This window comes from Gopherus flavomarginatus, assembly GCF_025201925.1.
Source record: "Gopherus flavomarginatus isolate rGopFla2 chromosome 13 unlocalized genomic scaffold, rGopFla2.mat.asm SUPER_13_unloc_1, whole genome shotgun sequence".
NCBI classification, from domain to species: Eukaryota; Metazoa; Chordata; order Testudines; family Testudinidae; genus Gopherus; species Gopherus flavomarginatus.
This window is the reverse complement of record NW_026114609.1, coordinates 687,194-705,506: the sequence shown is the minus strand read 5'-3', so window position 1 is coordinate 705,506 and position 18,313 is coordinate 687,194. Positions and strand designations below refer to the sequence as shown.

Below are 18,313 nucleotides of genomic sequence, written 5' to 3'. Positions count from 1 at the left end.
CCGTCCTAGCTGACGGCACGCACAGCCATGCGAGTCAATGGCAGCTCGAGTCAGGAGCCTCGGCTCTTTCTCCTGACAGCCACACAGCGCTGCCTAGCTCCCCGAGAGCCTCCCTCGTGTTCTCCCGCAGCAGCCGCCGCCTGCCTGCCGGGGTGGGTGGGAAAAGGGGACCAAGAAGCACTGCAGCCTCATTCCGTGACAGGAGGCCCTCGCCACACCCAGACCTGCCCCTTGCCTTCAGCCCAGGCAGCCAGAGGTGCCGGGGAGCTCCCTGGCAGGCCGCTGCCTCAGCCACCTCTTGCCTCATGGCCCAGGCTCTTGTGCCCTGCTGGTCACCACCTCACTTGAAGGCCCAGGGGGAAAAGAAACAAGCACATGCATAGCAGAGAATAGTTTTGATCCATCGACCTCTGGGTTACAGGCCCAGCACACACCTGCTGCACCACTCTGCTGGCTCTTCACCCCTGTTCCCCACAGCCATTACTATCCGGATTAGTGTCTTATGAGCTCTCTTGCTGGCAGGCAGATGCGCAGGCTGCTAGGCAGCTGCCCTGGTCACAGGATTTTACAGCGTCTACAGGGTAAAAGGGATCGCTTTGGGGTTTGGACCCCACTGGGAGCTGGGTAGCTGAGTGCCGGAGACGGGAGCACTTCTTAAACTGTTTTCAGTTAAGCCTTCAGCTTGTGGGGACAAGGTTCAGCCTTGGATCCGTGTCTGCAGCAGGCAAGCGCCTCTGGCTCAATCGGCCCCCCTCGCTGTCTTAGCAGACTAAAACCCGGAACAAACGCACATGCCTTGCAAAGGAACAAGAGCCAGGATCTCGAACAAATGTCAACATTTTATTAAGATGACGTTCAAAGAAAAAAGAAGTGTACGGTACAGCGTTTAGGAGCAGAAGTTTCTGGTGATCAGGGAACAACGTACAGATTACCCAGGGGGTATGAAGTTCGGTTTAAGATCGGGTGGCATAAGGAATACATAATGTGCAATAGGCCCGACTGGGGGTAAAAGGTTAACATACAGACACTGAGTTAGGAGGGTATGTTGTCCATGTGAGGGCTATGTTCATGTGTGGAGTATAACGAGCGGATACTACGATGAGGATGGATTGACCCGCGTTTGGTGAGTTTGAACATTCAGTGTTTTTTAATCTTTGCCACAATCTAGGTTAAGCAGGGTCGCTATGAACTCTACCCTGCCATCTGTTGGTGATCTGTTGTAAAGGCCTTTTGAGGTTGATGTCATTTGCATGGTTACACCCACCCCGGGTTGCATGATGGGGGTGCTTGTCCATATGGTCATTTCAGCTGCTGTGGGATCCTCAGTCTCTTTGTTATTGGGGCAGGAGTAATGCAGTGTATTTTCCTGTTTATTTTGGATCAAGGACAGAGTAACTGTACCTGGTATATGAGGCCTGAGCGCTTGACCCTCATCTGGCAAGTACTCACCATTAAGGATTCTGGGTTCCAAATGCCAAAAGTGTGTGGGAGGTTGGAATAGGTGTTGGTGCTTGCTGATTTCCTTTTTGCTGTCCCTGGTGTGTAAAGGCAGAAGCATTTTTGAATCTCTTAGAACTGTTGTTAGTGGTGCAATGCTGAAGTCACTCATCTTAACCTTATGCCATTAGATCTCTTTCACAGTATATTTTGGTCCTGAGAGGTAAAAGGCTAGTGTGTGTGTGGTGTTATGGAGTGAGGTAGAAAAGTTTGGTTGCAGAGGTGGTGCATGTGCCAGAAAAGTCATGCCCCCCAGCTGCAGTCCCTGAGTCCCATCTGCAAAATTTCCTTGCAGTCTGAGTGAAAAAAAGCCTTTTACCTAATGAAGTTGTTGCAGCTTATTTCCCTGTTCTGCCTTCATTCAGCACAACATTTTTACAACTTTTAGTGGGTAATTGAGATCACAGCCCACCAGCCTAAATATGTCTCAAATTTACACTTAAGTATCAATGAATTTAGGTCTGTGGCATAAAACAATAATTGTAATAGAATGATAAATACCCACATTTTTAAACTACAGAGAGAAGAAAGCCATAAAATCGGTATTTAGATGCTTCAAAAAAGACCCATAACATTCAACATAAATATTCATTTCCAATCTCTCAATTCACTATGCTCTGGAATCAATGTCCCTTGCCTAACGAGATTCTTGTGGGTTCGGGTGAGTCCTGAAATCATGAACTGCTAAGGACCGTTCTACTGTCCTTGATTCATATCACCAGGATAACTACACTTTATTACCCCTGCCCTAATAACAAAGATACTGCGGATCCCACAGCAGCTGAAATGACCCTTTAGACAAGCACCACCATCATGAAATGCAGGGTGGGTGTGACCATGCCCATCAGCAACAAAAGGCCTTTACAACAGATCACCAACAGATGTCAGGGTAGAGTTCATTCTGATCCTGCTTACATCCTCCCCTCAGCCAAGAATTGGTGGTCCTGAAAAATCACACTCCCTATTATACCAACTCATTGGTGTTGAATGCTGAAGTTATGGCTAGCAAAAGTAGCCACCCATCTGTGCCCTGTAGCATCCAGCTTAGCCCTTGTTAACACATAAGTCAGTGGATTGTTCTCTGTCCATATCTGAAACTGAGCACCAGACAAGTAGTCTCGAAATTTCTCAGTGATGGCCGATTTCAAGGCCAAGAACTGCAGCTGGTGGATGGGATAGCGAGTTTTGCTATCAGATAGTCCTCAGCTCGCAAAGGCTACAGATTTACATTTCCTTCCACTTCCTGGTACGGGACTGCTCCCAGACCCTCCAAACTGGCACCAGCATGAAGGATAAATGGTTTGTTTGGGTCAGCGAGGACTAGGACTGGCACATGAATCAGGCAAATAATGATTTCCCGTAAAGCCCTGTCACATCTCTCATCCTGCATGTCCCAAATGGAGAGGAGCCCCTCCCCTGTCCCAGGCCAAGTACACCAGATCTGTAAGGGGGGGGTGGGTGAGGTGTCTATGGTCTAGCTTGTACTAGGCCAGGCCTGCCAGAGCTGCAGGGAAGAGGAGTTCTTCCCTCAACCGAGGCCCACCGGAGTTGCTGTTGCAGTGGGGAAAAGGTGTCTCTCACCTGGTTCTTAGATGCTCTGGTGAGAGGAGGCAGGGGGAAGTATTTTCTTCCCTCCTGCAGCTCAAATCTCTCACCCCGCCACCACTTTCTACTCTAGTCTGATCCCTCTCTCCCATCTCAATTCTCTTTTTCCTGGCCTTGTACCAGAGCCCTCACAACCCAATTCTGTGTCCTAACCCTGAGCCCTCTACTTCACCCTGAACCTCTCAGTCTAACTCCACTCTAGAGCCTGCACCCGTAGAGCCAGTGCCCTCAGCCCCCTGCACTCCAGCCCTCTGTCCCATGTAGCCTGATTTAGGGTGTACTAATAATATTAATTTGGATAATTTGATGAAAATTTAATTTATTAGCTTACATTTTATTTAATTTAATTGAGTTACAAAGTTAAAGTTGCATTACTGCTATTCAAAAAATACATATGGTATTATATGCAACAAAGTTTTGGTTAATGTACTCACACACTTCCTTGATAACCTGGTGGTAAGAGACACAGGACCAGCCTTGCAGTTCGGGTTTCTCAATTCTTGAGTGAAAGAAGCAGTGCTTAGAAAAAGCTAGTGTTACTTAGGGTTTACTTGACTATGTTAAACTTAAAATCAAAACTTAATAAACAAAGAATAACAACTTAGGGAAACCGAACTTAGCCTAGTTCCCTTGAAACTTAAAGTTTAAGAACAAGTACAGCCTGCTGATAGTACATAGAGAGAGAGCGAAGGAAGTAAGTCAGAATGATAGAGCAAAGTGCTCTAGCGAGTTGGGTTACCTCTTTTATAGGGCACAAGTGCTGGTTCTTCTTCGAGTGATTGCTCACATCCATTCCAGTTAGGTGTGCGCGCCGCGCGTGCATGCTCATCGGAAACTTTTTACCCTAGCAACTCCAGTGGGCCGGCAGGTCGCCCCCTAGAGTGGCGCCGCCATGGCGCTCGATATATACCCCTGCCGGCCCGCCCGCTCCTCAGTTCCTTCTTACCGCCGTGTCGGTCGTTGGAACTGTGGAGCGCGGCATTGCTGTCCTCCACGTCCCTAGCTCTCCTTGTTACTACCGTTGTTACTACAGTTGTTAGTTAGTCGTTAAGTATAGTTAGTTAATTAGTTGTAGTGTAAATAGTATTTGTATATAGTTGTTCGCCGGTCTGGGCTGTAGCCCTTCCCGGCACCCGGCACCGGGCTCATGCCTGGTTCGCCGGGCTTTAAGCAATGTGTGGCCTTATCGCCCTGACTGAGTCGACTCAGCCGCCACCCCTGGTACCTCCGGTGCGGGTAGCATCTAGGGGCAAGCCCATGATGACGGCACCGTCTCGGGACTCACGCTCGCGATCGAGGTCCCGAAGCCACGGTCGCTCGAGATCCCGCCGCCGCTCGCAGTCCCGGCACCGCTCCCCTCGGCGGTACCGTTCGCACTCGCGGCACCGATCGACCTCCAGACGGTCACGGTCTGACTCCAGCCGTCGATACCGGCACCGTGACTCTAGGAGCCAGTCTCGCCGTCATTCACCGCGCCGGTCGACCTCCCGGCACCGAGCTGGTGGCAGGTACCGGTCCCGGTCGACCTCCCGGCACCACATCGGTGGCAGGTCCCGGTCCCGATCCCGGCACCGAAGCAGCGGCCGGTACCGGTCCAGATCCCGGCACCGAGACAGAACCCGGTCCCGATCCCGGCGCCGCTATGACTCCCGGTACCGATCCCCGGCACCGAGAAGATCTTCGGTGCCGAACCGCGCAGACTCTTATCAGCCGCGGTCGGCCCCGCCATGGCCTTCTAGACAGCCGTCGGTGTCATCTCAAGCGGACAGCGTATATGCGCTGGGCACTGACAGACAGGCGGCATTATTCCAAGACCCTCCGCAACAGGACCAGGGTCCGCAGCAGTGGGGGTTTTGGACACCCTGGGCGTACCATCAAGCCCAGGGCCCCCAACAGCTTCCTGCTAGGCCTGCAACGGCGGAGCACAGGGTGCCAGAGGCTTCGTTGTCTCGCCCCCCTCCCTCCCCTGATGGAGAGGAAGGATCGAAGCAGCAAGACCCTGGTCTTGCTCCTGAGACAGAGGCGAGGGCTGAGGGGGACCCCCCACTGGACACTTTCTTGCCAGGGGTCTCCTCATCCTCCTCCCCCGATGAAGCGGTGGCTGGCACTTCCTCCAGTAGCCCTCCTCCGCTAGATCTCAGGGCACACCAAGACCTCCTTAGGCGAGTAGCATAGAATCTGAGATTGCAAGCCGAGGAGGTCTCTGAGATCGAGGACCCCGTCGTCAGCATCCTCTCATCCGATGCTCCCACCAGGGTCGCCCTACCCTTCATTAGGACGATCCAGGCCAACGCCAATACAATCTGGCAGTCACCAGCCTCCATCCCCCCTACGGCGAGGGGTGTCGAGAGGAAGTACATGGCCCCCTCCAAGGGCTACGAGTACCTCCACGTTCACCCGACACCGTGTTCCCTGGTGGTGCAGTCGGTGAACGAGAGGAAGCGCCACGGACAGGAAGCCCCAGCCCCCAAATCCAAGGAGGCCAGGCGTATGGACCTCCTCAGCCGCAAGGTCTATTCGGCTGGGGCCCTTCAGCTCAGGGTTTCAAATCAGCAAGCCCTTCTTAGCAGATATGCCTTTAACTCATGGGTGGCAGCGGACAAGTTCAAAGAGCTGCTGCCACAGGAGGCCCGCCAAGAATTTGCGGCCATTCTGGACAAGGGCAAGAAGGTTGCACGAACCTCGTTACAGGCCTCTTTGGACGCTGCAGACTCGGCTGCCCGCACCCTCGCCTCGGGGGTAACGATGCGCCGCATCTCCTGGCTTCAGGTTTCTGGCCTTCCACCGGAGCTCCAATACACCATTCAGGACCTCCCGTTCGAAGGCCAGGGCCTGTTTTCAGAAAAGACAGACCCCAGACTGAAAAGTCTTAAAGACAATCGGGTCATTATGCGCTCCCTCGGGATGCACACGCCAGGAACGCAGCGCAGACCCTTCCGGCCACAGCAGCAACAGCAGCGTAGGCCATACCCCCAGTTCCGCCAGCGGCAGGACCTTAATAGGCGCCGTGGCAGAAATGGAAGGCGTAGACATTCGGGGAACCAAAGGGGGCAGAATCAAAGCTCCTCCAAGCCCCCGCCTGGGCCCAAGCCTTCATTTTGAAGGTGCGCCTGAGGGCGCAATAACAGTTTCCCCCACGGATCCTTCCCCCCCATTTTCCAACCGCCTTTCGTTTTTCCTCCCGGCGTGGACCCAAATAACATCGGACCGCTGGGTCTTATGCACGGTGCAGACGGGATACCGCCTGCAGTTTATATCATTTCCTCCCTCCCGCCCCCCTTCCTCGTCCCTCTTCAGGGACCCCTCTCACGAGCAATTCCTTCGGCAGGAGGTACAGACGCTCCTCAACAAAGGAGCTATAGAGGCGGTTCCGGAAAACGAGAAAGGCAAGGGGTTTTATTCCCGCTACTTTCTGATCCCCAAGGCCAAAGGAGGCCTCAGGCCTATCCTCGACCTGCGAGAGCTCAACAAGTACCTAGTGAAGTTGAAGTTCCGCATGGTATCCCTGGGGATCATTATCCCATCCCTGGATCCGGGAGACTGGTATGCCGCCCTCGACATGCAGGACGCTTATTTTCACATTGCCATTTGGCCACGCCACAGACGTTTCCTTCGATTCGTGGTGGGCCGCCTTCACTACCAATTTGCAGTCCTCCCATTTGGCCTTTCTACGGCTCCGAGGGTATTCACAAAATGCATGGCCGTCGTCGTGGCACATCTTCGGCGCAGTCGTATCCACATGTTCCCTTACCTAGACGATTGGTTAATTCGGGGCACGTCGGAGCTACAGGTTTGCAGCCACGTCCGCAGGATCACCGGCCTGTTTGCTACCTTGGGCCTCATGATCAACGTAGACAAGTCCACCCTGCTCCCCACGCAGAGAGTGGAGTTCATCGGGGCCGTCCTGGACTCCACCGTGGCCAGGGCTCTTCTGCCGTTGCCAAGGTTCCAGGCGTTGTTGGCGATCGTTCAGTGATTGCGGACAGCCCCCTTAACATCAATACGGACATGTCTAACCCTGTTAGGCCACATGGCAGCATGCACATTTGTGACCGGTTACGCTCGGCTCCGCATGAGGCCCCTCCAGTCGTGGCTCATCGCACATTACCGGCCGGCAAGGCAACCACTAGACATGCTGATCACAATTCCCCAGGGGGTGTTGGATTCTCTCAGCTGGTGGCTAGACCAGTCCGTAGTGTGTGCGGGGCTCCCATTCCACCCACCCCAGCCCTCGGCGTCCCTAACGACGGATGCCTCAGATCTTGGCTGGGGGGGCAACCTGGGATCCCTGAGAACACAGGGCCTGTGGTCCCCGCAGGAGGTGAAGCTGCACATCAACATGCGGGAGTTGAGAGCGGTCCGCCTTGCTTGTCAAACGTTCTGTCACCAGCTTTGGGGTCGTTGTGTCGCGGTGTTTACCGACAACACGACGACCATGTACTATATCAACAAGCAGGGCGGCACCAGATCCTCTCCACTATGTCACGAGGCGATGCAACTCTGGGACTTTTGTGTAGCCCACTCCATTCACCTCACGGCTTCCTTTCTCCCCGGAGTACGGAACACGCTGGCGGACTGCCTGAGCAGATCCTTCCTCTCACACGAGTGGTCCCTTCGCCCGGACATCGCCCTCTCGATCTTCCAGAGGTGGGGTTGTCCCCGTGTGGACCTCTTCGCGTCCGGGGGGAACAGGAAATGCCAGGCGTTCTGCTCTTTTCAGGGCAGGGAACCCGGGTCTATAGCGGATGCCTTCCTTATTCCGTGGACGACCCACTTGTACTACGCGTTTCCCCCTTCCCGCTGGTCCACAGGGTCCTTCTGAAGGTGCGCAGGGACAGGGCCCGCGTGATCTTGGTAGCCCCGGCGTGGCCCAGGCAACATTGGTACCCCATGTTGCTGGACCTGGCCATAGCCGACCCAGTTCCCCTACCCCTTCACCCAGACCTGATTACCCAGGAACACGGGACTCTCTGTCACCTGGACCTGTAGTCGCTGCACCTAGCGGCGTAGCTCCTGCGTGGCTGACCAGTTCTGAACTGCGCTGCTCCACCCCGGTACGGGAGGTACTCTTGGGCAGCAGGAAGCCTTCCACTAGAGCGACATACTCGGCCAAGTGGAAGCGTTTCTCCTGTTGATGCATGGAGAAAGGTCTCCGCCCGATGGAAGTTTCGGTGGCCAATATTTTAGACTACATTTGGTCCCTCAAACAACATGGCCTGGCGATATCGTCCTTGCGGGTCCACCTGGCGGCTATCTCCACCTTTCACCCGGGTGGGGATGGCCGCTCCGTTTTTTCTCACCCGATGGTGACTAGATTCCTGAAGGGGCTGGAACATTTGTACCCTAATGTCCGACTCCCTGCCCCAACCTGGGATCTTAACCTGGTGTTGTCTCGGCTCATGGGGCCCCCCTTCGAGCCGTTAGCTACTTGCTCCCTACTCTATCTCTCTTGGAAGACTGCCTTTCTAGTAGCTATCACCTCAGCTAGACGGGTGTCGGAACTCCGGGCTCTCACGGTAGACCCCCCGTATACAGTCTTCCATAAAGATAAGGTGCAGCTGAGGCCACACCCTGCCTTTCTCCCCAAGGCGGTCTCAGCCTTCCACATCAACCAAGAGATATTCCTCCCGGTTTTTTTCCCGAAACCTCACTCTTCAGGCAGGGAGCAACAGCTCCACTCGCTTGATGTCCGTAGGGCTCTCGCGTTCTATGTGGAGAGGACCAAACCGTTCCGCAAATCCCCCCAGCTTTTCGTGGCAGTAGCGGACCGCATGAAGGGGCTTCCCATTTCTTCGCAGAGGTTATCCTCGTGGGTAACGTCCTGTATCAGGACCTGCTATGACTTGGCCCACGTCCCTACGGGCCGTGTGACTGCGCATTCTACCAGGGCGCAGGCGTCGTCGCTGGCTTTCCTCGCCCGTGTGCCCATCCAGGAAATCTGTTGGGCAGCGACCTGGTCATCGGTCCACACCTTTGCTTCCCACTACGCCCTGGTCCAGCAGTCAAGAGAGGATGCGGCCTTCGGATCTGCAGTGCTCCATGCCGCTACTTCTCACTCCGACCCCACCGCCTAGGTATGGCTTGGGATTCACCTAACTGGAATGGATGTGAGCAATCACTCGAAGAAGAAAAGACGGTTACTCACCTTTGTAACTGTTGTTCTTCGAGATGTGTTGCTCACATCCATTCCACACCCGCCCTCCTTCCCCACTGTCGGAGTAGCCGGCAAGAAGGAACTGAGGAGCGGGTGGGCCGGCAGGGGTATATATCGAGCGCCATGGTGGCGCCACTCTAGGGGGCGACCTGCCGGCCCACTGGAGTTGCTAGGGTAAAAAGTTTCCGACGAGCGTGCACGCGCGGCACGCACACCTAACTGCAATGGATGTGAGCAACACATCTCGAAGAACAACAGTTACAAAGGTGAGTAACCGTCTTAAATCCTTCCTCCTATGCCCAAATTTCATTCCTCACACACAAAACATTAGGGTACGCTTACTTCATAGGCTAGTATGTTTGTGCATGTTCATAACATGTACACATGCACATAAGTTCCCCTATGGTGTACCTGTTAAATCTGTGGGTACACCACTGAAGGAAAAACCCTATGCCATTCTCCATTGTCGATTGGTCTAGGTAAAGGTCTGAGACAGGCATGGGTACTTATCTATTTAAGTAACAAGATAAAGGTCAATTTTCCTTAAAAGGTCGCAATATAGATATGCTCACTTTGCCTTAGCTTAAAATACAGGATATGGCCTATAAGTCCTCGTAAGTCATGTGCACCAGCCTCCTAATCATTTTTATTGCCCTCTGCTGGACTCTCTCCAATTTGTCCACAACCCTTCTCATGTGGGTCCCAACCCCAAAAGTACTCACATTTCACCCCATTGGCTCCAAAATGCCGGCTTTTAATATGTAAATAGGGTGCTGCCATGGTCAAGTCACTCCCGAGCTCTCCAGTGCAGCCTGCTGGCAGAGAACAAGGTGAAAATTAGCCAGGATGTCACTCAGTCAATTCCCTGTGCTCCCCGCAGGTGGTATTGGAAAGCTCCAAGATGGCTCACTTCCCTTTCTCTCATCAGCTTCAGGCCCCAGGGTTACAAATGCACAAACCAGTTGGGATTCTCCCCTGGCCTCAGGGTGTGGGGCTGCACTGAAAGGATGGACTTGCACTCGGGATATTAGTGCAAAGATACAATTTCAATTTCTCTTAGAGAAATTTGAGGGCAATTTATATTTGGTAAAAATCTTATTTAGTGAAAGGAAAGCTGCAGTGACAGCCTGGTTACTGGGGTGCAAAACACTTTCCTCCTGGGAGAAACAAGAAGTTAGAATTAGAAATTTACATCGTTTGTTCCAGTGTTGGCACAGGTTTACTTTTGCTTCTGTGTAGGTTTGTTTCAGGCTGTGACCATTTTGGTTTATTGGGTTGTTTTGGGTTTTTTTAGTTGGAATGGAGCTTTTAATTGACATTTTCTGGATTCGAATGGCTGACCAGCAACACCAGTTTTGACATAGTTCTGCATATTGTATACAGATTTGGCCAGTATTCAAGGATTCAATTCCTTTACAGGAGGATTTAGTAGTCAGGCTTATTTATTTTATGTTATTTTATCATCCTGCTATAGCACACCTTTTTGATAAAATGTTGAATTTATTAATTTACAGCATTTGTTAGTTTTTATTTTTAAAAACAAATTTTTTTCTTAATGTTTGAGTTTTAAATTAAGCATTATTTTTGGTTTCAATTTTTCATTTTGGTTTTGGTTACTGATAGGATCTTTAAATAACTTTGGATTTAATACTATAATTTGGACAGATTTAGATTATTTAAAGCAAACTGTTTTATTTTAATAAAGGTTGTATTGCTCTAAACTCTGGCCAGGGGGTAGAAGAAATTAGCCTGGCCTTTAAGTGAGAAGGAGCAGAGGCATGGCCCCCGTGAAGGGTGGGGCCAGGTGATGGGGGGCACAGCCTCCCAATTTTTTTCATCTAGCCCATCTCAGTCCCCCACTAAAGGAGAAGAGTCTGATGCCACCCCTGCTGGTCACTGTGTGTCACTGCTGCTCCATGGGAAACATGCTCTGTGCCTTACCCAGATTGGTGGGAAACACACTCTGCATTACTGTGACTGGTCCGTGGGTGTCACTGCTCCTAGAGTGCAGACACACGCTGTGCATTACACCACCTGACCAGTGGGTGTCACTGCTGTATCAAGGGAAACACCTTCTGTGTATTACCTGGAATGACCACGAGGTGTCACTGCTGCGCCAAGGGAAACACCTTCTGTGCATTACCTAGAATGACCACGAGGTGCCACTGCTGATCCAAGGGAGACATAAGAACGGCCAGACTGGTTCAGACGCAAAGTCCATCTAGCCCAGTATCCTCCTGTCTTCTGACAGTGGCCACTGCCAGGTGCCCCAGAGGGAATGAACAGAGCAGGGACTCATCAAGTGATCCGTCCCCTATTGCCCATTCCCAGCTTCTGGCAAACAGAGGCTACAGGCACCATCCCTGCCCACCCAGGCTAATAGCCCTTGATGGATCTATCCACCATAAACTTATCTAGTTCTTTTCTGAACCCTGTTATAGTCTTGCCCTTCACAACATCCTCTTGCAAGGAGTTCCACAGGTTAACTATACAACTGTCCTGAGTTTATTCCCCCTCCCCTCCCCAGGTTCTATATGGAATGGAAAAGAGGATACGGAGAGCCATGATGTGTCTGTCACTGGCTGGTGCCTCAGTTTCCTCTAGGCAGCAGTGCTGCAGGCTCCTTTGGTCAGTGCCCATGCAACTGTGTCTGGGGAAGGGGGAGTAGAGGCTCATGCTCCCCAGCGTCACACCCTTTCCCCAGCAGTTGGGGAATCCAGGCCAGATTTAACCCGGGTAGCTGGGCCAGGATTAGTCTGGACTGGGGAGGAATTGGGAGGGAAATAGATGCACCCGCTGTGAGGGGAGATCCTCCCATTCCCTGTCAACCTCCCTCACTCCTTGCAGCATGGCACCCCCTAGTATTTTTTTCTCTGTCAAGAGGGGTGTCTGCTTCCTGCTTCTCCCTTAGCATCGTCTTTCCCCACCCTGGGGCACTGGCATCACACGTCCTGTGCAAACAGGCAGGCCCTGATGTGCCCCATGGCACTGCCCTGCAATTGTGGGGGCAGCTGTTGGATAGAGTCATATCGAAATATGGGGGTGGGCAAGGATGAGGATCAGGACTCCTGGGTTCTCCCCTCAAATGTGGAAGGGGAGTGAGGGTTGGGAGTAGAGTGGGAGAGGGGCAGGGCTGGGATCCAGGGCTACTGCTTTTTCTGGTTTTCTTCACCTCCTGCAGCAGCCTCAGTCCTTTCAGTGCATTTCTTGTTCCAAATTCATTTGCTGACTTGTGTAACTCACCCCAGAGGTGGCTGCATCTCAGTGTTGGGTGAGGCACCCTTGGCTGCATCACCTCCTAACCGCGTCTCTCTCCCCCTGCAGGTGACTCTGCAGCACTCGGCAAACATCCACAAGATCGTGGGGCACTTTGAGCACTGGGCAGGCAGGGGCCAGGTGCCCAGCTCCCCCTCCAGAGAATGGGACCCAGCCCCCCCTACTTTTTACAGGGATTAAAAAGGGGTAAAGGAGGGCAAATCAGAGGAGGGGGTGGCCAGGGTCTGGGCAGGGGGTGAAAATTGACTGGTCGGGGGGTCAAGCAGCTGGAGGCAGAGTTAGGAGAGGGACTGAAGGGCAAAGTCAGGGAGGGGGGAAGGAGCCGGAGTTAAGCCCAGAGGGAGGCGCTGCCAGAGGGTTAAACTCCAGCACAGGCAGGAGCAGAGGGGTAACAGTTATCCCAGTGGGCTGACACTCCAGTGTTTGCAAACATGGGTGGGGGGAGCAGAGGGGCTTTTCTATTTCCTCTCCCACAGGCAGCACCTCTCAGCATGGGCTTCCCAGGGCTGGGCTCTTAAAGGCACAGGCATCCCACTGCCTAGACACTGCAGCTCTTCTCTGATGTAACCTACTGAGGTGCTGCAGTAGGAGATTCAATTCAGTGAAACTGGGCATTCCCTATACGCCCCCCAGCCAGGGGGCTGTGCACCCTCTTCCCCGAATTTCCCCAACACCCCCCTCAGTGGTCAGGTAGTTACATGCAGCGCTGCCAATGTTGTCATTGGTTGCAAATTTGAATGGAAATTGAAACGTTAACACACACTTTAAAAACTGATACAACGTATGAAAAATACTTGTAGCTGAGAAAGTTGTGACGAACTGGGAAAGTTCTTAATGTTTTCTCTGAATACTGTGTTGGTGCCTCAGTGTCCCCATGGCAGTTCTTAAGTATCTGGCAGAGCAAAGGGCCAGTGCACCTAAATGCCTGACCCTCTGTCTCCTAGCAACGGATGGCCTGGGCCCCTCCCCTGCAAAGGTGCCAGCTGAAGGTGTTGGAGACAAAGGGATCAGGTGACCTCCTGGCCCGGGAAAGGGGCTGAGGAGAGAGGAGGGACTGGGAGGGGTTGTTAGTCTGGAGCTGGCTGGGGTCAAGGGTGGAGGGCAGACCTGGGGGTCTGGCTCACTGCCCCCCAGAATGGACCCAGCCGAGGGGTCCGGTTCGCTGTATCTACAAGCTCTGTTTTAGACCCTGTTCCTGTCATCGAATAAACCTCTGTGTTACTGGCTGGCTGAGAGTCACGTCTGACTGCAAAGTGGGGGTGCAGAACCCGGTGGCTTCCCCAGGACCCCGCTGGGGTGGACTCGCTGTGGGAAGCGCACGGAGGGGCAGAGGATGCTGAATGCTCCAAGGAGAGACCCAGGAGGTGAAGCCGTGTGAGCTTCTTACCCTGAACAAGTCTGCTCCAAGGGAGAGGAGGCTCCCCAAAGTCCTGACTGGCTTGGTGGGGAGCAGTTCCAGAGCATCGCCCGGTGACTCCGTGACAACTGGTGGCAGCGGCGGGACGTACTGCACCCCGTGAATGGCGCTGCTTGCAGTAAGTGACTGGGGAGCAGTAAAACAGAGGAGGGATAATGAGGACCAGGCATGCTGAAGGCTCAGAGTGGGACGGTTTCAGGGGGCAGTTAACCTCTGGGAGTGTGTGACCAGCGAGAAGGACTGTTGGAGTAACGGGGTCCCCCTGAGGATTGCAGCGAGCAGTCTCAGGGGCGGAGGAGCTTGCCGCTCGACCCTGGGAGAGAGAAGGATTTTTGCAGTAGCAGGGTTCCCCGGGGGATTGCAGGAGCAGTCCCAGGGGCGGAGGAGTCTGCAGCTCGACCCTAGCAAAGAGGTGGTGATCACGAGAAGGGCTGGCACACCAGGGGTTCTTCCTGGAAACCATGGGGGAGCCAAGAGCACACAGGCCTGTGAGTCCAGAGCCACTTGGGAACGGTGAAGTGATGGCCTATCACCATCTCCTTGAGAAGGACATTGTGATCCTGTGCACAAAGAGAGGGTTACGCATGGGGAAATTCACCAAGGCACAGTTAATCGTGCAGTTGAAGGAGAAGGACCGCTCTGAGGAGCAGATTCCTGGCCCAGATGGGGCTACAAGAGGATCTGAGAGCAGCTGGAGCATCAGCCAGGCATCCCCGGGAGTCTGGTCCCGAATCAGACGAGGGTCTTCACGATTGGGTTCCCCATCAGGAGATTGGAGACGGATGGGATGGGAGCAGAGCCCGAGAGAGCGAGAGGACCATGAGAGAAAGGAAGAGCCCGAGGAAAAGCTGCAGAAGAAGCAGCAGCAGCGTGGACTGGTGATGGTGGAGCAGAGAGACATAGGGGGCTGCCCAGGAGTCAGTGGGGAAACAAGCCTGCGGGGGCAAGACCCTGGGACAGAGAGAACTGTGGTGGTGCAGCCCCAGATGCTGAGGGACTGTGGGACCTGGGTGAAGTTCCCTGGGGTGAAGCCCCTCGCCCTGCCTATGGCCCAGATCCCTGTGCAGACCCAGGAGGGGTTGGGCTGGCTGGTAGTTGGGGTTCTCCAGGATATCTGCTGGGAGGCCCTGTTGGGGGGTGACTGTCTCCCCATGGGACAGGATCCAGGCTCCGCTCCTGTAACAGCTGAGGGTTTGAATTCAAATCCAGGGAACCAATTGGCTAGGATGGAAATGGTCAGTGAAAATGCAAATAACCTGGCTGGCAGGGGGGAGGGGCTGCTGGGCTCAGGATACCTGCCTACCTGTAACCAGCCCCCTGGGGCTGAGTGGGAGGGAGAGATGCTCCCCGCCCCCCTGCACACCAGAGAGGGGGCTCACGCTGGCTCTGATGCTGTGACCAGAGCAGAGAGCTCGCTGCCTGCCCCCACTGGGACTGCAAGGGCAGCTCTGAGCACGGGGGGAGCTGAGATCCCATCTGAGTGTGGGAACACCCAGGCAGGGCAGGTCAGCTGCCAAACAGGTTTGCCTGGTCCAGACGTGCTGCTGGGAAGTGATTACACAGCAGGGAGGGAGCTACCAGGGACAGGGCTCAGGGGGGCTGTGACTCCAGGCCCAGCCAGCGAGAGGGAGCAGGTCCCACTCCCTGCCCCAGCTGCTGAATCCCAGACCGAGCTGCAGAAGGATCCCTCCTTGGAGAAGCTGAGGGAACTTGCTGGCCACAGCGCTGCAAACCCCCTTGGGGAAGGCTGCAGGGACAGAGTCCTGCAGGAGAAGGGATTCCTGTACCGGGAATGGGCTCCCCAAGGGGAAGTAGAACTGGGGGGAATCGGGAGGCAGCTGGTGGTGCCCCAGGAATCCACAGGGTTCTTCCCATTTGAGCTGCTGGATGGGAGGAGAGTGAGGAGACACCTGAACCTGAAGAGGGAGGATTGGATGAAGAAGAGGGAAGACCCCCGGGGGGATCTCTTCCCTGAGGTGGGAGACAATCTCCCCATCAGGTGTTCCCTGTTCAGAGTCACTGGGAAAGCAGCCCAGAACCTGGAGAGAGAGGTCAGGAACATGCTGGCTTTAGATGGGATCCAGCCGTTTTACAGCCCATGGGCCTCACTCGTGGGGCTGATCCCCAAGGGAGACAGGATGATCTGGTTTTATGGGGGCTATCAGAAGCTTAAAGCCATCACAGTGTCCGATGCCGACCCCATGCCTAGGCCTGGGGAGATTCTAGACAAGCAGAGGGCGATGGAGAACTTGGCCCTGGCAGACACTGATAACATGTGCATCTTTAGCCAGACCTGGGAGGAACAGGTGTCCCAGGTGAAGAGGGGGCTGGGCTGCCTCAAGGAGGTGGGACTGACGGTAAAAGCTGGAAAGTGCAAGGGGGGACGGCAGAGGTGTTGTGTCTGGGCCACAAAGTGGGAAGCGGCTGCCCAAGCCCAGAGCTGGCAAAGGCCAAGATGGGGGCTCTTAACCAAGGGAGCCCGAATCACAGACCAGAGTGCTGGGAAAAGACCCAATCCCAGCTTGAACCCCAGGGGTATTGGGGTGGCAAAGGGTGTGGGCTGCATAAACGTTCCCACATGCGGCCTGCAAGTGCCATCAAGCACACCCGACCTAAGGGAGGGCGTGAGACTGGACTGTCCTGGTGTAACTCACACCAAGGAATGGGAGAGATGCTGGGGCATCCATGGGAACGCTGGTGGGTTCGAACTTCCCCAGGTCACTGGCAGGAGTGACCTCGCTCAGTTCGGTCTCGAAGGGGGGAGAGATGTGACGAACTGGGAAAGTTCTTAATGTTTTCTCTGAGTACTGTGTTGGTGCCTCAGTGTCCCCATGGCAGTTCTTAAGTATCTGGCAGAGCCAAGGGCCAGTGCACCTAAATGCCTGACCCTCTGTCTCCTAGCAACGGATGGCCTGGGCCCCTCCCCTGCAAAGGTGCCAGCTGAAGGTGTTGGAGACAAAGGGATCAGGTGACCTCCTGGCCCGGGAAAGGGGCTGAGGAGAGAGGAGGGACTGGGAGGGGTTGTTAGTCTGGAGCTGGCTGGGGTCAAGGGTGGAGGGCAGACCTGGGGGTCTGGCTCACTGCCCCCCAGAATGGACCCAGCCGAGGGGTCCGGTTCGCTGTATCTACAAGCTCTGTTTTAGACCCTGTTCCTGTCATCGAATAAACCTCTGTTTTACTGGCTGGCTGAGAGTCACGTCTGACTGCAAAGTGGGGGTGCAGGACCCTGTGGCTTCCCCAGGACCCCGCTGGGGTGGACTCGCTGTGGGAAGCGCACGGAGGGGCAGAGGATGCTGAATGCTCCAAGGAGAGACCCAGGAGGTGAAGCCGTGTGAGCTTCTTGCCCTGAACAAGTCTGCTCCAAGGGAGAGGAGGCTCCCCAAAGTCCTGACTGGCTTGGTGGGTAGCAGTTCCAGAGCATCGCCCGGTGACTCCGTGACAAAAGTAAAATAGGTTCGGAAAGTTTGGACAAAGCCGGGTTTCCTCACTCAGCTGTTGTGTTTGCTGACAATGTTGGTGCATTGGCTTCAGCAGTGGTGGCCAACCTTAGAATTTCAAATGATGATTTGTAAGCGAGGTGTGAATGAGCTCTCCCCTGGCAGCTACTGATGACCAGGGTTGGGAGGAGGCTTTGGGAGCAGACTGTATTTACATGAACTCACCTACTCTGCTGAGGTATCCAGGGGACAGAGCTGGGCTGTCTCTGCTCTAGGTGCCCAGAGGGGGGAAGGTGTGTGGGGCTCCAGCCTGGGACTCTTCATCCCTCCTGCCAAGCCCTGACTATTAATCCCAGCTCTGGCACTCCTTTCTTCAAGCACCATGTGGGCCAGAGGAAAAGTGTGGTAGGAAGCAAAAGGGCCAAGCTTGTGGACATCAGGTGCAGCAGCAAGAATCCCAACCATCAGGGTAGCAAGTTCTAGAGCCCTCACCCATTGTGGCCATCCCAGCCAAAGACCTGCCTCTAGGAGGTGTGAGTCACCCAGCAGGAGGGGAAAGATTCACTCTTACGCAGCTGGAGACAAGGAAGTTGAGCTCTGGGGCTTTACCACAAGCCAAAACAAGGTCCCACTGAGATTTGAACTCAGATTGCAGGATTCAGAGTCCTGAGTGCTGCCCATTACACCATGGGACCAGCTCATAGTGTTTTCTTTGCACATTGGTGACCCTCATGAGGCTGGCTTGTGTAAGGGGGCTCTTGGCCCTTTACTAAAACTTAGTGTGTGTGGGGGGGGGGGTTGGTTGGCTAGTTCCCAGCACCAATAGAAGGGGGAAGGATCAATGGGAAATCAGGACCCTGAGACTGACAGTCCCCAGGGACAATGGGGAGAGGCCAAAGCTACAAGTTAGCTGCACTGACAGGCCAG

General features: G+C 54.2%; 1 protein-coding gene and 1 non-coding gene across 3 annotated transcripts in view; one reads left to right on the top strand and one right to left on the bottom strand.

Annotated features, from left to right (window-relative positions):
* Positions 1–14,881: 14,881 nt before the first annotated feature.
* LOC127040989 (uncharacterized) overlaps positions 14,882–18,313 on the top strand; it is a 113,289-nt gene continuing 109,857 nt past the window's right edge. For both annotated transcript variants that reach the window (XM_050935505.1, XM_050935506.1), the window contains exon 1: positions 14,882–17,270. In XM_050935505.1, the coding sequence (XP_050791462.1) occupies positions 14,936–16,741 (1,806 nt within the window). In that variant the 5' untranslated portion in view covers positions 14,882–14,935 and the 3' untranslated portion in view covers positions 16,742–17,270. The remainder of the gene's footprint in view (positions 17,271–18,313) is intronic.
* Positions 18,010–18,081, bottom strand: TRNAQ-CUG (transfer RNA glutamine (anticodon CUG)). Its single transcript has one exon. It is a non-coding gene; the product is annotated as a tRNA-Gln (tRNA).